Genomic DNA, 17,499 nt, shown 5'->3' with positions numbered 1-17,499 from the left:
GTTTCTCTGGGTAAAAATCCTGAGCGTGTCGAACAGGTTTTCACGACATCGGACTAATACGTGAACTTTATGTTGTCTAAAGTGATCCATTGTAAACCTGTTGCTCTGATTTGCCTCCACCAGACTGCAGAACTTTAATGATGTGATGCTACTACTGACTTGAGTCAGGGCATTGGACACAAACCTCGTTTAACAAGACAGAATATCAGACCTGGCAGTTCCACTTTACACTGCAATTTAAACATTAGTGTTTCCTCTCATGGAAGCACAGAGTTATTCACTGTAGTCTCAGTGCTGTAATATCACAACAGTAGAGTTTTCTAACGAGGACCTCTTAATTTTGGACAAGTGACTTCAGGTGACTCAAGATATTATTATACTCCTTTAATGAGAACTGTAAGAGCTTAGCTGACTGCAATCTCAGTTTGTACCTCAGCAATCATTAAGAATGAACAAGAGTTATTAGACTGAGAGCCTTCTTTCTGCACCATAGTGCCTCTTTTCCATGGCTGATTTCTAAATCACTGCAAGGCAAGGAGAAATGTAGGATTTACTTATTTCCAGACCACCTCACATGACTTTGGACCTGTCATACAATCCTCAGCTGTGCCCAGAGAGTGAGATTTTTGACTCATTTCTGCAGAATTAGCTGGATGACTGAACATGGCAGGCTTGAAGCCAAAGAGAATCTGACAGAGGATAAAGTACCCATGCTGACTGCCGTTCAGTTATTCACTGGCGAGAGAGGTCATTTTCACGCTCGATGTTCTCTGGTCTGTTCCTGTAGGCTACGTGTTGTCATGTCATCCCGCGGCGCTGTTTGAATACAAGAAGTTTCAGGATGATGACTTTCAATTCTCCCATTTTATCTGGTGGTTGTTGCAATGTCTGATTTTTAAAGGGGATTATTGAACAGAATTTGTGGTTTTCACCTTGTCATTGAAAGAAATGGTTATTTTGTGTATTTTTGTTTTGTTGTACAGACATTTTGTAATAAAAAAAACCCAAGATAAAACACAATGAACTGTTCAAAGAATGAACACATCTGCTGCTGAAGAACTGTTTTTTTTTTAATTGGGACGGAGAATGTTGAACAAAACCATATTGTCCTGAATGAGACCTAATACATGTGTAGAACAGCGGTGATGAAATGAAGACGGCTGATGAGGAATAAATGAACTGCAGTGATCGCTTCTTATTTCTCTGTGAAGCATTGGGAGGCAGGAGGAATGAGCATGCACATTACCTTAATGTTTCAGTTATGCATTGCACAATCACATAATCAAACTGGCCATGAGATAGAGGATGTGTAATGAGACTCATCTCATTTCACACCAGAGGAAAGAAGCGATGAGCATGATGAAAATGCAGCACAATGGTACAGTGATTGGTCTAAGCAGACACGGAAAGAAATCAGTTGGCATCAGACTTTAGACTATACCGAGAGTCCTGTACATCTTCACGAACCAAATAAAGTCTTGAGTAACACAAGAGAAAGAAGCATAATAGGATCACAACAAACTGTAGTGAAGCAGAAACCCCCTTACACATCGATTCTAGGAGTCCTCAGAGATCCACAGTGTGAAGTAAGGCATCGTATCTCCCTGTCAGAGCAAAGTGCTGACAGCTAAGAAATCATCACAGATGGCTGGACTGCCTTTTTTCTTTCTTTCCACAAAGAAAAAAATAATGTATAAGCATGCATTTACACCAGGTAGTATATCTCTATTGCTATTGTACACATACAATATACAACTGTACAGAAAGAGTTGGAAAGATAGTTGATTAAAAAATGTGCATGATTTGACAATTTAAAAAAAGTTTCCCATTAAAATAGAAATGTTACTCCTGGTTCAGGCTAGATTTTCTTTTTCTTCTTTTCTTTTTCTTTTTTTTTGGTTTATGAAACGAAACATTTGGAAAACAAACAAAAGCTTTTTGCTGTGTATATTTACATTATGAACAAGGATGAAGAAAGACAATGTGCAAATCTGATTCCATGCAAGCTGTTGCATAATGTAGCTTAGGTGCTTGAGTGATATGAGTTAAAGGTGGAGAAAAAAAAAAAAAAAAAAAAAACCAAGGCTCAAGACCAGGGACTCATGGCTTCAAATAATGATTCTGCCCATTCTCCACAGCAATACATAGTCACACATACCTAAACAAGCTAATCGCCAAACATACCAACCAAATTAACAACCATGGAAACATTCACACAGGGAACATAACACAAGAACCAAGGTTAACAGTATGTAGCATCTTAATTTAGACTAACTGGAACCTTATGTAATTAATCTCAGATCTGTGAGATGAGTTTGATTTAAAGTTGCGACACCCTCCAGACAAATCCAGGCAACGAGCAACCAAACAACCTGCTCCTTCAACACACAGCACCGCGAGTAAAACTCCTTATCATTAAAGATTAGCATGAAAAAGTAATACTGCCAGTTAAACGCAACACCACACAGGAAGTGATGATAAGTTGTGGGAGGAACCAGAGCTCTTAGGAGACTGTGAGCAGTGGTTTCTAAACTGGGGGTGTACGCAAAAAAAAATTCTCTTTTTCAGACTTTCTTCTAATTTTTTTCCCCTGGTGACTACAACAATCTGAACCACTGCCGGAATAAAATAAAAAATCAAGAGATTTGTTCCTTTGCACCCTCATGAGTATCTCTGGGGTAAAACAAACACTGGTGCGTGAGAAATACAACACTGGGTCTGGAGAAGTCAGAACAAAGACTTATGCAAAATCAAATGACATTTCCTAAACGCCAACCAAACTAAACAAAACTCAACAAAAACAAAGCATGAATAAACTTGAATGATGTAACAAGTGCAATGTAATGAGGTCCATGTGCAAATTCACATAACTTGCAAAATTCACCATTTCATTGGGAGAAATGTGATGGATGGTGACGTCTTTGGGTGATGTGATTACAGATGAGCTTTGACAGCACGAGCACTTAAAGACAAACAGAGGAAAGACAAAGTAAATAGCATTTGCTTAATCAGTCATGACTTTGACCGCTTTAAATTCATCTTATCTTAATACGACATTAGTTAAAAAGGCAACCTGAAAGCAAACAAAATAAATAAAAGGACTTGGCATTTTAAAATGAGCGCAGTATCGTAAATACTTGCAGCTCAGCATCCATGTAACTACAGGAACATATAAGGTCTGAGGGTCGTGGACATTTCTCTTTACATCCTCTTGTCTTCAAAACAGACAACATGTGAGGGGTTAAGATAAAAATGTTTCAAAAGGAAACAATTTCTGTAACTGAAAGGTGTGACACCACACTAAGGCAATGACATTTACAAATGGGTGACAATGGGAGAGAAAATAAATATGCAAACGTCTTTTCTCCTTGACATAATAATTACAGGGCTATCTTTTTTTTGGCTGGTGAGAAGGAAAGATGGAGAGGGGTGGGGGCAGTGAGAGAAAATGCAGAGGCTGAGAAAAAGTCCAGTGAAAATCTCTCTGCACCTCGGCCTCTATCCTCCTCCTCCTCCTGTTCCCCTGCCGGCTGGGCAGTGTCTGTGCTCTGACCTGCTCAAAAAACGAGACCAAAGACTTTTTTTTTCTGGTGGAGCCTGAGAGGCCAGAAGAAGGGGAGTGATGGAACCCATCTGTGTGGGCTTTAACAGTCTTGCAGGGATGAGCAGTTAGTGGTAATGTTTTGCCGACCCTGTGCCACCGGTAGCACCACACCCCAAAGGCCCAGTTTTTATCATGACCTGTCTGCCTGGCCGAGGCAGATGGATGAGCAGCAGGAAAGATTACGGTGAGGAGGACGCAGCTGCGTGGTATTTGACGAAGGCGATGGCTGCCAGCTCTTTGCAGAACTCCTCCAGCACGATCACCCCTTCCAGGAGAGTCATGTGGTCGATACTAAAAGAGGAAAAGGCAGATTAAAAGACGAAATCAATCCACAAAAATAAACAGAAGAGGAGAGCTCTGATCCGTGTGGATGTACGTACTTGATGCCCTCTGGCTCTAGACCTAATAATCTCTTCCTCACGAGCAGCAGTTTGGGTGTGAAGTCTGGGATGCGATGAATCCTCAACATGAGATCTCCCACCACCTATCACACACACATAAACAACAAAACTCAACACCACTGATTCCATCCCTGGGTAAAGGTGCAGTACCATTAGCATAAACAAATTACCTGCTACCACCGGCCTGAAAACTGTTGTTTACACTGTGCCACTGGGATACAGTTCAAAGAAAGTAATTGCACCGGCTCAGAGCAAGACACTGAGAGAGGTGGTGTTCTTCCAGCAAGAAGCAGGTCGAGTGGCAACATGTTCACAACACAATTAGCAAGTGAGATTCAGAGAAATGCTTGTGTTGGCATGATATAAAGGCCAACAAGTGTCTTAGACATGGTGTTTTTTGTTTCTCCAAACATTTTAAAAATTTAAATTTGACAGAAACATCAAGCAAGACATGGAGGAAACCTCCACACAGCCAGATAACCAAACAGCAGTGTCAGCTATCAGTGCTGGATAAGATCAGCCGTGTGTAATCTACAGGACGGGAGGTCTTACCCTGACGATGACGGAGAACAGAGACCTGCAGCCGGGGGCCAGGCTGATATAGGGGTCCAGCAGGTACTCGTGCAAGTGGGGGTGTGGTAACAGCGAGAGCTTGGACAGCACCGCAGTCACCTGCAGGTTAACGTCGTAGGGCTGCGAGACAAGAGGAGACATCAGATATAAACCTGCTCAGCATGGCGAGGAAAAGAAATGAACTGGTGATGAAACGTTTAAAAAAAATGTATGGTAACAACATTCGGAAATCTGTCCATGAGACAGAAATGTGTGTAGAAACACTGGCATTGATTAGTAACAGAATACCTCCCATTAGTCAGAAGGTGTTAATGAGAAACATGATGATTAATATAAACACTCCCCTGAAGCAATTAGGAAATAAAATAAAATAGTTGATTTCCCGGTGGGCACAGAAATCATAAGCGCTGCCAAATAGTGGATTCTGCCGCTGAATTTCTTTTTAGTCGTCTTCACAACTCCATTTAAAATCATTCGTCAAATGGATTTATTGTGATGGTTAGTTATTTTGTTTTTGTTTTATTTTTGAGAAAAGAGCGTGCCACTGCATAATCAGTAGCTCATTTTTCTTTCACTCTGCATTAGTGGAAGTGCTTTGTGAACTGTTTGACTTACAAGGACCTCATTTACATTGAGCTGCACTCAACTGTTTTCTTGCAGCAAGATGAGTGTTGGGTGTATGAGATCATTACATGTGAGTGATAATTACTAATTACTAATTACTAATTCACTTTAAACTAATTATTAATTAGTTTAAAGTGAATTGCTCCTTTTCTAACAAATTTCTGGTGAAAATAAATAAGACGAGACATGGCCGCTCTCACTTAGCTTGACCTTGGAAAACTATTCAGTGCATACAGAGATCTGAATTCACTGGAATCTGGTTGTACATGTCAAGCTGGATCAGCCAGTTCATACCACAAAACATTGGCTTGGAAACTTCACATCTGAGAATCACCTAGGATGAAAGATTCCATAAACTAAAAGGCAGTTTCAAGTGGTGTTTGTTGAACTGCATGCTGTATTTGCTTTATTTATTTCATAGGAACCAATGTTGCATTTTGCGGTTTCCAAATGAGCACTCTTGTCAGTCTTGCCTTTTAGATTTGTGGACTGGTAGAGTTTCAGCAGTGTTATAAATATTTCAACAGTGGAACACAATGTTGTTGTGAATGATGCCAGTTTTGCTACTATATGTAAACTGACCTGATCTAGGATGCGACCCATCCTGTCGAAGAGAACCTTGAGGAAATGACCCTCAAAGAACGGCATGTCCAGGTTACACTTCTCAAAAGGCTTTGGATTTCCCCTCCAGTCCCACCGCTGGCAGATCCCACAATAGTCCCTGAACTGAGGGAAAGAATCAAGAAAAATAATGAGCAACAGATCATAGAAGCTGCCCCAGAGTTATTATTAAGGTAGAAAACTGGTGGAAGAAATAAAACAAATTCCACCTTGTCCAGTCTTTGAACCAGAGCAAGAGCTTACCTGTCTGTGTGCATCTCTGAGGTAGGTGTCATATCCCGTGCCTTCAACATGATACGATGACTTGGCCTCATCAGGCACCAAACACAGAAAACTGCAGGAATAAAAAATGTTACAGTTAGAACTTTAAAAAGGCGGCGGCGGCCTGAACACCACATGTTGTGCCGTGAGCAGGACGGTGCACCTGTTGACAATCTTGTGGACCTCCGTCTTCCCATCAGACTTTGCGTGATCAGGACTCTGCTGTGGAGAGGAGCTGAGCCAATCTGAACCAGACAGCCTGCTGTCTGGAGAGAGGTCATCTCCGAACAGCGGGTCCTCCTCAAGGTCTCTGTATGAAAAGCACATGTTCATTAACAATGTCTATGACCTATCAGATTTCAAGGATTCCCTGATTCCTCAACACAATATTGTCAGATATTTTATCTGTACCAACATTTCAAACACAGAGTTCAGAACCACATGGACTGGCAGTGACTTATAGTATTGTGTGTCTGTTGTAAATTGTGCAAGTCAGGTAGACTTTAAATTGTGTTGCATGTTTGAAGAGACACTTGACAAAATGTAAGCGTGCAATTCTATGTATTTAAAAGATTATTCATCTATCAACTTCGACTTGTATGAGAAGTGATCAACTGTAAATTTGAGATAACTCTTATGAGGATTCATTTGTTGCAACTTGTGTTTTTCATGTATCACATAAACCATTGGCAAAAATGAACAAGCAAGTTATTTTTCATGTTTCAGTCTACTAAAAGCAGCTTTGATTTACATTTGACATGCATTATCATGATTCCACCATCACTGGTTAATAGATTCAAAGAATCCCACCAACTGAACAGACAATAACAAATAATGCAGAGGAGGTGGGAGGACATCTGAAAAACACAACTATTTGATGCATTGACTTTATTTCAGCTGGTGTGATTGTGCGAAGGGGATTTCTGTAAAGTGCATGTACAGCAGGCGGCTCGGCGAGGTCCTTACACGGCGTCGTGGGGCTGGCCGTTCTCCAGAGGCTCTCGCTCCTCTTGCGGCTTGTTCTCCAGATAGTTCCTCTCCTCCAGGCTGCGCAGCACCAAGCTGTGGAGGATGTGCTGGTTGGGCTTCTGGATCAGCTGTTCAAACAGCCGCAGTGTCATGATGCTGATCTGGGGACAAGGAGGGGATGAGGCTTAGCTCACACACGCCAAGTCTTTGCTCACTGTCAGAAAAGTGGGCAGTGGCTGCTTAAACATCAAAGAGATGATTCATCCTTCTTTTATGTAGAAAAAGTGTGTGCAATGGCTCTGCCAGATACTAATTAACATCCATGTGTTCTGGGTAATCATATGATTCCCAGAAACTCAGAATATTGAAGGGCAGAGGGTCATTTGTGTTTTTGAACAAGACAAATTTACAAGAGAGGGTGTAGTCTGATCAGCCAGGCGTTAACGCTGTTACAGAAAACCTCATAGAAACAATTCTGTGATAGAAACCTCGTCTGACAGGTGGTCGCAGTGCTCGATCAGTCTGTGTCTGAGTGGATTCTGAGCGATAGTAGCAAGGGTCTCTGCCTCCTTCTCCTCCCCCAGCAGGAAGTAAACCATCTCCTGCAGCAGGGCCTCCGATGTCACCTGCCTGATGATCCTGTTCAGCAGGGCTGTGGAGGTCAGGATGCCCACCTCGGACCTACATGCACCCATAAACACACCACATATGTTACTGAGTCATCACGACACACACTCGACACAACTGACAACACCAAAAATTTCAATACAGGATGATTGATTGATGACTTACGTCTGCATAAGCTGTGGTTCCATCACAGACACAAAGAATCTCTCTCTCACTTCTTTTGCCATCACCACGGCTGCTGACTAAAAGACAGCAAAGAAGAACAAAAAAAATGTAGTTCAGCATTCTGTGGCTTTCAGACGCAAAAAACAACTTCTTTTGTGGAGATTATTATTATTCCGTCAGTTCTGACTACAATACGATGGATCAAAACACAGTGAGTCAGTGTTGGTTAAGGACCTTGTGAGCCTCCTTGATGAGCTGGTCACAGTAATCTAACCAAGACAGGAAGGAGATGAGAGCCCTCTTCCCTGTGAAGACCGCAGCGTCCTCCTTCAGGTTATACACATCCAGTCTGAAAGAGAATGAGGGATAAAAATATGAAAGCCTTTAGATAACAACTCTACAACAGGAATATCATTTGACAGGAGTTGCTATTTAAAGCCTCGAGCTGAGTCAGATAAATCAAAACTTCATATGGCCTAATTGAATCGTATGCAGTTAAGAGTGATTGTAGTTCTGATTCACTTCTTTTATATATGTATTATTTAACGTTGATCTATCTATCTATCTATCTATCTATCTATCTATCTATCTATCTATCTATCTATCTATCTATCTATCATGATATGTGGTTTTATGAACTGTAGAAAGAAATTCACCCCCAGTTGACCGACTCCACCGTCTCAATATCTAGCGGGTCCATGGACTGTGGCAGGGCTTTGTAGAAGGAGACCAGTCTGTCGGTCAGAAGCTCACAGAGCTCAGTGTTTTCAATTAAACACTTGGCAGCAGCAGGCTCTGGTAAACTGACCAGCAGCATCAGGCCCTCACACGCCTTCACCACTATTCTGCCATCCTGAATAAAAAAAAGGGGGCGGATACAAAGGAAGACATGGGTCATGGATCGAGAATGGATGGAAAAGACATTACAAACTCAGCTCGACTCACGGGTTACTCACAGGGCTCTTTGTGAGGTTGAGCAGGGAGGTAACGAGATTGTAATTGCTGCTGCTGCTGTTGTTGTTGTTGCTTGGACTGGAGGTGGAGGCGGCAGCAGCAGCAGCGGCCTGTGGCTCCGCTGGGCAGTCAGCCTGTTCCTCTGCTGGAGACTGACCAGTGTCTGGAGCCAAAACATTCTCCTTCACCCCCGCTGCTCTTTCAGGACTCTTCACCTCAGGTCTCTTTAACTTGTTCTGCAAGTCACATCACAAAGAAGAGATATTTTCTGGACTGTGTGCTTCGAAATCCTGCAAGTTCTATACACACAGCTGAATATTCATGCCTGTGCAGCTCAACTTTTGTTCGCACTGGTGTCATAGCAACGCACCTCAAGGAAGAAGTTGACGAGGTATGGGTCCTGCTTCAGTTTGGCACAGACTATACAAAGGAACTGAATCTCTTCATTTTCTGTGGGAGCAGCCAACACCTCCCCACACAGACGGACCAGTTTCTGACAAAGCAATGTCACAGCCACAGAGAAAAAAAATTACAATCCAGTTACATAAGATGCCAGTTGAGAAACTATTCCAAGGAAAGGAACGGTCAGAGCCACACAGAGTCCAAGCTGCAACACTTCTCACCTGTACAGGTCTGTGGACATTGATGTGTGGAAGGAGCGGCTGCCGAATGTGCGCTAGCAGCTTTGTGTAAAAAGTAAGCACTTGCTGCTTCATGCCTGGGGGACACTGATGGGAGACAAAACACACAGAATATATTACAATTTATTAGGATACTCCACCGAAATAGACGTGCCCCCGCTCTATGTGGAAATGCAAGTCACACTGCTGATTAACTGAACAGTGTAGAAAATTGTGCATTCACATATAATCATTTGAACTGTTACACTTTGGCTGATTGCACACTGAGAGCTGTGTCCAGCCATCGCAACCTCCAAGAGCTCAGTGCTCTCAATTCATTCTAAGCCTTGATTTTCTCTAAATTCTCATCCAGCATTACATACAGTATATATGCACCATAACATGGTACACATATTTTCCTGGAGGTAGTTCATATAGTTACCAAAGTATGACTGTCTTACATCAGCCTTGCCCAAGGTGTAGAGAGTCTCTAGGATCTTATGGTGTAGAAGGTACTCCATGCAGGGTCCCGTCTCTCCAGACTCCCGTTCCGCTTCCTCCTGGGTCAGAATGTCCAGCATCTGCTCCAGGTGAGATGGGATGTTGGTGTCTGTGACTGGAGCTTTGTCATCTAAGACATGGGAAAAACACAAACATGTCAGAATCCCTGCTTGCCCGTGTGGTACGAACAGGGGAAAAGGCATCTCAGCCTTCTGCACTTTTAACCACTTCACCAGTGCTATGGTTTTCTTCCTCCTACATGGTATATTTTTTTCACTCTTATTTCTGAAATTTTATATTGGTTACATCTTGATTCACTGTTATTTGTAGTCAAAAAATATATATTGAGGCTGCTGGCAATGTCAATATCTTGTTTAAAGTTTAAAAACTTTTATTGTGAGACACATGTTTAAAGTGGTATTGGCACCAGCCCATTTATGCACTCACATTAGCTTAACCCAGTAAACAAAAGCAACATGAAAGAAAGCAGTAGCCATATCAAGAAAAGCAGTGGAAAGTGGATCACATCCGTCTAAATAAAATATGAAGCTGTGCATCGTGCTCAACCTAAAATGTCGACACAAAACTGTAGTCTGTGAAATGAGTATGTTTAGTTTCTGAGATGAAATCCAACATCAGCTTCAGTACAAAATAACCAAGTGTTTTCTAAAATCAAAAACCCTGAGAACTGACGAATGTCAAAGCTGCTCACAAGTGACTACAAGTTAAGACATGTCACAAGTCTGCAAAACCAGCGATTACATGAAAACGAGCTTGGCTCTGAATACTGATAATCCTCTATCAGATTCAGAATAAAGTTTGTTAAACTGTGCAAACTAGGAGAACTAAAACTAAGATGTTGTCATAAATAAAGAATAAGAAAAGGAGACTGTCCTGGCCCAGCTCTATAACAGGCACTCTGTCAGATTGGGCCTGCTTTGGTCAAGATAGAGTTGTTTAAGGATATTGCAAACTAAAGCAGCATGGCATTCCCAGCATACTTCACACAACTTTGCTTTACAACCATCTCCTTGGCACTGCCTGAGCAAAGGTTTTTTTTTTAATGTGCATTTGTTGTTGTAAATATGAATTAATAATAACATTTCAAGACATGGCTGTATTAACACTGAATACATGATCATTTGTAACCATAGTATTGTTACGTATGTGAGACTTAGGAGCAGGTACAGTTTCCTGCCATTGTACACAAACCTTGGACTGTTGCCCTTGGAGCAACAGGACAAAACACTTCTGAAACTCAACAGTCAATCAACCTATAGTGGTGTAATGACCATATGGTTTAGCTTGTTCTTGTATAATTTTCTTACCAGAAGTCTCAATGTAGTAATGTGTAATGGCCTTCCAGTGATAGACAAAGTCCTCCTGCAGCGGCAGCGACGGTGCAAGCTGAAAAAGTCAGATTATAAATTTAAGTATATTTTACATACACGTTTTACTTCAGGCATTTTACAGTAGAGGCCACACTCTGTCATTTTCGGGAGCTTTTCCAAAAAGCTTTGATGTCTTCTAACTTTATCCTCTGGTTTTCAGTTGTGACATCTTCTCATGTCTTAAAATTGAGCTAAAGCAAACGTTGGCTTTGAACCAGTGTGATTTGGCCCAAGAGACAGTAACTTTTTTCAGCGTTTAAAAACAAGACAGGACATAAATATTCAATAACAAGTGACATTTTGGTTTGTATTTTTCATGACTTATACTCTCATACCCACTCACAACAATGACATTTCTCTTTAAACTCACACTTAAGCTACAAGTCCAAGGTTTTCTCCTAGAAAAAACACCTGCCAAAATCTATTGTTTGAGATCTTTAACAGAAACAGCCTGGGAACAGGTTTGATGCAGGTTACTACTGGTTTTTAGCTAGTTAGTTAGCCAGCTTAGCGAACACGTAGCAGCTTTTCAAACAGACATGCGATACGCACTGTGGAGACTATCGCTTAAATATTAAATGTTTGCGCAACTTTAAGCGAGTCTGTCCAGACATTTCGACATCGATCCCCAAAGAAAGACCCTGCAGTTTGAAACGACATCGCTAACCAACTGGCTAGCCGTGACGTTAGCTTAGCTTCTCTGGGCTTTTCTCAGCTGACGTCGGTGGCTAACTAGCTCAGGCTGTGTAGTTACCTTTAACACCGCTGACTCGCTACAGTTAAGAAAATTGTAATGGGGAAATGTGTTAGTTGGTATCTTAGGTAAACAAACAAACAAACACACTCGTGGGTACACTGTGGCCAACAAGAAAGAAATACAAATTGACAACACAAACACAAAACGCTAACATTAGCTTAGGCTAATTAGTTAGCTCGCTAGTGGGCAACGTATCCCTTATGCTGACGTTATATGTTGATGTCTGGTCGACAAAGGGACCTTTTAAACCAAAAATAGATACAGAATAACAGCCAGTCGGTAGACACAGATAATTTTTCGGTATAAACTCACCGCTTCCACAGCATGCTGGAGAATGGACGTAAATTTGGAGAACATTTTGTTCTTGGACTGGACTAGTTTCTCCCGAGAAGACCTAGAGAATTCCTCTATCTTCTTCTTCCTGTTGCTGCCGCCTCGATCCAGATTGGAGGTTTCATATACTGACCCTTGTAACGAGAGAATAAATGTGAGCAATAAAACCTTAACACGTTGCTGGCCACACGACTTCAGGGCCCCTGGCACAACCACTGTAAACAACAAGACGTCCACACAGACTCAGGTAACGTATGCTCACTTTGGACACGGTGGCACTTCCCTCGCCAAACGCGCTGCTCCCACGCACCACCAGGGGGCGCAGGTGCACAAGACACTGGCTTATAATTACTGACCGCGATCGATGCGTACAAATGGAGACAGCGACCAATACACTCAATGTGGGGCGATGATCAATATTTACAGCATGGAAACGAGGATCGATGAGCCCACTTCTAATATATAAGCAATTATGGGATTCCAATAACCAAACAGTAGCCTATAAGTTATACCTATGGAAAATGTGATTGAGCTGGAAAATCAGATGACAATCCTCCCACATGCACTGATTTGGGTTATTTCTCTGAATTGAAGCCCATATGGGCTCGAGTGTCACTGCTTTTAGGGAAAAGTTGAGGAATACACGTGATGGAGAGACTGACAAATATTTTTCTTAAAGCAGCCAGAATAGTGGGGTAAGCTATTTAAAAAAAGAAAAGAAAAGCAACATTCATTCCTCCAGAGCGCCTGTCAACTTTACGATTTAGCCCAACTACCACGTCCAGAACAGCGCAGTCATCCCAGACAAAAAAGTAGGCTAGCCGGTTTAAGGTTTAGGTGACCGGACAGCGGCTGCAGACGAGGAATTACAAGAATGATTTAATTTATAAATCCGTGATTCCGTGATATTATGTTCAAATATGGACATAAACTTGTTGGAAAATAAGAAGGATGCTGTCTGTTCCAGGACACGCCCTGTCGCTGGGAAAGTGCTCTCTCCATCGCGCTGCCTAGTCTAGTCTAACAAATCGCAGGCTGTATGTTTCCCTGCGTTTAATGACCCACGTTTAATGACAGCCAAAAACTTAAAGCCTAGATAATATCAGGCTGTCAACCGGTCTTTTCCCCCCCTTCTTCTAAACTGCAGCAGGGCATCTACTCCTGTTAATCTCGGCAAAGAAAGAGAGGCTCTACCTACCAGGCATGTCTGCTAGAGGTGAGTATCTTTTGCCGCAGAAGCCTTCATAACAATACACATAACCGAAAAAGTCTCTTAATTGTGGGGACGAAGGGGGTCTTGGTTCAAGGATGGATGCATTGGAGAAGAGAGCCCATTTGCGTCGTCTTTCGGGAGGATCAGGCTGTGATAATGGCTCTGTTATTCTAAGTAGGTTACACCGGTGCATAGCTGGAACTACAGCTTCTACTGCTGCAGCCTATTCTGGACAACTTATTTTGTTGGTATCACGCTACACATTGTGGTGCAACATATTAGATCACTCATCTTTTTCTTTCTTTCTTTCTTTCTTTCTTTTTTTTTAATCCCAGCAGTGAAAATGAACCTCATGTGACTGCTGTTCCTTTTCTCAGTTCATATTGTCTTTAATCAAGGATGGTGCATATCATTAGCTGAAGGCTGCATTCACTCCAATTGTTGCTTAAATGATGAGGCTACTGTTGCTGGAGGACTGGGTGCATGTGATGTGTATTTTTAACTGACTGATTGTGATATGATGGAGTTATTAAATTTGATAATGACTTCCGCCAAGTGTTGGCAAGGATGCAAAAAAGTCAGTCTGACTCTCTTTTGAAATATGTATAGCCTACTATCATCAACTATCTCACCCTGCCACCCTGGCTGAGTTGAGAAAATGTTTCAATTTCCTCCCTTGAGTAAGAATCTGACACCTGCAAACAGTGCAGGTGGAGTTTGTTTGTTCCCATCAGCTGATCTTTTGTGCTGCCCTGGATCTCTATCCGGTGACTGTGACTACTCTGCTATAGGTTGTGATCAGGTTGCGATGGGCTGAATGACTGATTGAGATGTGGATATAAGGCGAGGTTATAATATTAATAGCCTACCACCTGACCTCAAGGTTTTATTGTGCTAAATCTGCCGTTGGATTCATTTTGATGGGTCTGATCCTGTTATTGAGTAAAATATAAACCTTTTATGACACAGCTCTAGCTGCACAGTATGTCACTCTCCTCCAGGCTTGGTATAGCTGAGCCTATGTAGCAAGATGGCTTTGAACTCCCCCCATTACTGGCCCACTGCATCTGTCCTCCATGGTTGCTGGTGGAGATCGATGGAGCTCAGAGCCCACTGCTTGACAGCCCCCCGTGGTACATGGATCTGATTAGCACGCTTAAACCCCTGGAAACAGACCATCAATATTCATGTGAGGTAACTACCCTATACACCATACAGTTGTCCAGTAGTGAAGTGCTAATTATCTCTGTGTTGGTGAGATGAATGTGAGAATGTTAATTTATTATTGCAGATTATTCAGGCATATTGACACAAACATTAATATTTGTGACAATTTGTCCAATCAAATATGTTTGTTGTGAGGCCGAGCCAACACTTGTTCACTCACCATGGCAGCCTATTCCCATTTTACTGTACAGTATATGTACTGTAACATAAGTTGATATAAATTATGTTTCTCAAAATGAACAAGAAGCACAAAGTATTTTGGTGAAAATACCTCAGACTATTTTTGGATTAGCTGATTGACACAAAATTAATTGGCATGTAATATGATAATCCGTTAATTCTTAAAGATTTTTTCAGTTTCATTAGGCTAAGTGAAGTTTGGGTTAGGGATTATTGGTCGACCAAAACAAGCATTTATTTTTATTTTTTTTATTTTTTTACCCTTTTTTTGGTGCTTTACTGGTGCTATTTGTAAGTTTTGCTTTTGCTATTGCTACATTGTAGTAAGTATTAGGCTAGTGTGCATTAGCTGCCAGGCAGAAACATTATAAGTTCAGCATCAAATTTATTTTCTTTAGTCACTATGAGCTCTTTCCAGTGATTGAGAGCAACATTAATGTTACATTGTCTCTATCACATCTTTTATGTGAAATTAGCATGCTAACGAGCTAGTCCCAGCCACTTTCGTCCTTTTTTCAATAGCGAGTCACTGTAGCCTTCAATCTGCCTTGAAGGATGTAGCATTATTAAGAGGGTGGATTATAACGTCTTGTATTAGGCCTACTGTATAAAGATGAGGATGACCAAAACTCTTGTCAAGCAACAATCACAACTCTTAGAGAAATGTACAACTAGCCACTCAAATGTGACTTACTGAAATGGATCAGTATTATCCTGCAGCTCTTATGATCAACATAAAGTTAAAGTTTAATATAAACTTGCCTCAAGTTTTATTGTTGTTATGTAGTGTATCATCCATCAAAATATACATAGACAAGAACTAAAGCATGTGAGGCAATCGATTTGATCCCCACAGAAATGCAGGCAGTGAAAAAACAACGGCCACTTTCCCCTCTCAGCAGCATACATTTATGTTCAGCAGCGACCTTCTCAGTTGTCCAGAGAGCATCAGCCATTACGGTGCTCTCAGTCTTACAGTCGCCTTCCCCCCCACCCTTTTATCGGCACAGGGCCATCAACCTTTACCTTGGTAGTGATGCCCCTCCATTAGTCACTCCACCTTATAATACACCCTTGTGGGCATACTACTCTGTCTGGGTCATCATATTTCCTGTACTTTTTTGTCTAGAATCAGTTTACATGATTTGATACACAATGTCTTTATTATTCTGGGGTTCAGTGTACATACTGTATATTTCAAGCAGTGCAGTCACTTTCATTTCTGAATGAGCTGCTCAGTGTGAGTGTATTGGTGATGGTGTTGGTCATTAAGCAGAGGGGTTAAGTGTTGTTCAAGGTCACCCCGGTAGAGGCATGTAAGGGATAGAGGGGTGTTTCCTTATCTAATTCCTCTATCTACAGTATCTAGCTACCTCCTCTTGATGTGGGAAACCACCCACCGTCTTGCCATTTGGCACAATCCCCTCATTTGCTTTAAGAAGTGGATGTTTTGGTAATGGTACTTTTGGTTCTTCTATGTTTTGGTTAGCTTTGTGGGAGAATTCATTGTCTTGGTCCATTTAAGCCAGTCGTCTCGGCTCTTACACAGAACCTTAGAGCAATATGTTGGAGGAGAGTGCTCACATGTGGGTCAGTGTTATTCATTCAGTTTTCTGCTACTCGCAGGCTGCTGTAAAAAAAAAACAGGTGCATCATACTTTAAGTTAGATGTGGATCTCTTTGAAGGCTTTGTGAATAAAGTGGGCTAAATTGACGTATTTTATGTTTTTCTTGTAGTCCTTATGAAACTTTAAACAAGGTTTCTGTGTCAGAATTTGTGATGTTTAGTCTCGTGATCGATCTCCATGTCCAGAAAATCTGATTTATTTTCTGAAAAACATTTGTGGAGGTTTTTTTCCCCCTGTTATTTCAATGTAAAGGTCGTGGTTATGCTTCCTTGTTTGACGTATTGCATTTGAATGTAACGATAGCTTTAAATGATCAGCAAAAAAGAAACTCTCCCCCGCCCCCCAACACCTGGTACCTCTCCAGTTTTGCCCTGGCCTGACTTCCTCCTCCGCCCCGCCTATTTCTTGAGCAGAGTTAGCACATCCTGAACACTGTACCTGTTACACTGCAGTGCAATCTGGATGATCAATGGTGGATGAAAAAGGAGGCATGGCTCCATTCTGCAGTAACCCAATCTGATGCCTCCTCTTTATCTGACTACTGGAGAGGGCTCCTCATGCTCCAGCAGCACGACCCTCTGCATCAGCACTTTTCTCTCTCTCTCTCCCTCTGTGTGTGTATACTATATGTCTCATACGAGGATTGGTGTGCATGCGCATGCATGTGTCCTGGCAAAAGCCTGAATAATTGATGAGCAGGGGAAGGAGTGAAAGTGCTGCCGGACGGGACGGTGTGTGTGGGAGTGTGTAGAGATGGGGGAGAGGAATTCCGCGAGGCAGCAGCCTGGCTACGATGGGCTCTGCAACTACGCCCAAAAAATCACCTCCTGCTTCGGACTGGATGGTAAGG

General features: G+C 41.9%; 2 protein-coding genes across 6 annotated transcripts in view; one reads left to right on the top strand and one right to left on the bottom strand.

The window, feature by feature from the left end:
• Positions 1 to 845: 845 nt before the first annotated feature.
• Positions 846 to 13,819, bottom strand: fhip2a (FHF complex subunit HOOK interacting protein 2). Of its 3 annotated transcripts, none has more exons than XM_085800633.1 (18): positions 13,600 to 13,819; positions 12,381 to 12,535; positions 11,249 to 11,327; positions 9,881 to 10,050; positions 9,423 to 9,527; positions 9,170 to 9,292; positions 8,802 to 9,035; positions 8,502 to 8,698; positions 8,080 to 8,194; positions 7,846 to 7,922; positions 7,542 to 7,734; positions 7,051 to 7,214; positions 6,248 to 6,394; positions 6,067 to 6,157; positions 5,785 to 5,928; positions 4,558 to 4,698; positions 3,985 to 4,088; positions 846 to 3,895 (listed from the first exon to the last, which is right to left on the bottom strand). In XM_085800633.1, the coding sequence occupies exons 1-18, from the start codon at positions 13,805 to 13,807 to the stop codon at positions 3,784 to 3,786; spliced, it is 2,559 nt and encodes an 852-aa protein (XP_085656759.1). In that variant the 5' UTR covers positions 13,808 to 13,819; the 3' UTR covers positions 846 to 3,783. The 3 variants fall into 3 exon arrangements, with proteins under 3 accessions (XP_085656759.1, XP_085656761.1, XP_085656760.1); XM_085800635.1 differs by lacking the exon at positions 13,600 to 13,819 and adding an exon at positions 12,664 to 12,779; XM_085800634.1 differs by lacking the exon at positions 13,600 to 13,819 and having other exon boundaries at positions 12,381 to 12,666.
• Positions 13,355 to 17,499, top strand: part of ablim1a (actin binding LIM protein 1a) — a 39,014-nt gene continuing 34,869 nt past the window's right edge. The window contains exon 1 of one of the 3 annotated variants that reach the window (XM_085800623.1): positions 13,355 to 13,617. In XM_085800623.1, coding sequence (XP_085656749.1) covers positions 13,605 to 13,617 — 13 coding nt within the window. In that variant the 5' untranslated portion in view covers positions 13,355 to 13,604. Of the gene's footprint in view, positions 13,618 to 17,185; positions 17,494 to 17,499 lie in introns of those variants that run through there. The other 2 variants (XM_085800619.1, XM_085800617.1) reach the window with 2 other exon arrangements.

The sequence above is a fragment of the Trachurus japonicus genome, chromosome 15 (genome assembly GCF_045865225.1).
Source record: "Trachurus japonicus isolate A0001 chromosome 15, Traja_1.0".
Lineage (NCBI taxonomy): Eukaryota > Metazoa > Chordata > Actinopteri > Carangiformes > Carangidae > Trachurus > Trachurus japonicus.
The sequence above is the reverse complement of the archived record's forward strand: the minus strand, read 5'-3'. Positions and strand labels throughout refer to the sequence as shown.

Bases quoted from the DNA above. Each gene is read 5' to 3' on its own strand.
- fhip2a (XM_085800633.1), bottom strand. From the start codon at position 13,807: ATGCACCGGTGTAACCTACTTAGAATAACAGAGCCATTATCACAGCCT. The intron at 7,215-7,541 runs GTTTCTATCACA...CCTTGTCCCCAG, and splicing joins GCGACCACCTGTCAGACGAG to ATCAGCATCATGACACTGCG. The intron at 4,089-4,557 runs GTAAGACCTCCC...TGTGTGTGATAG, and splicing joins TGTTCTCCGTCATCGTCAGG to GTGGTGGGAGATCTCATGTT.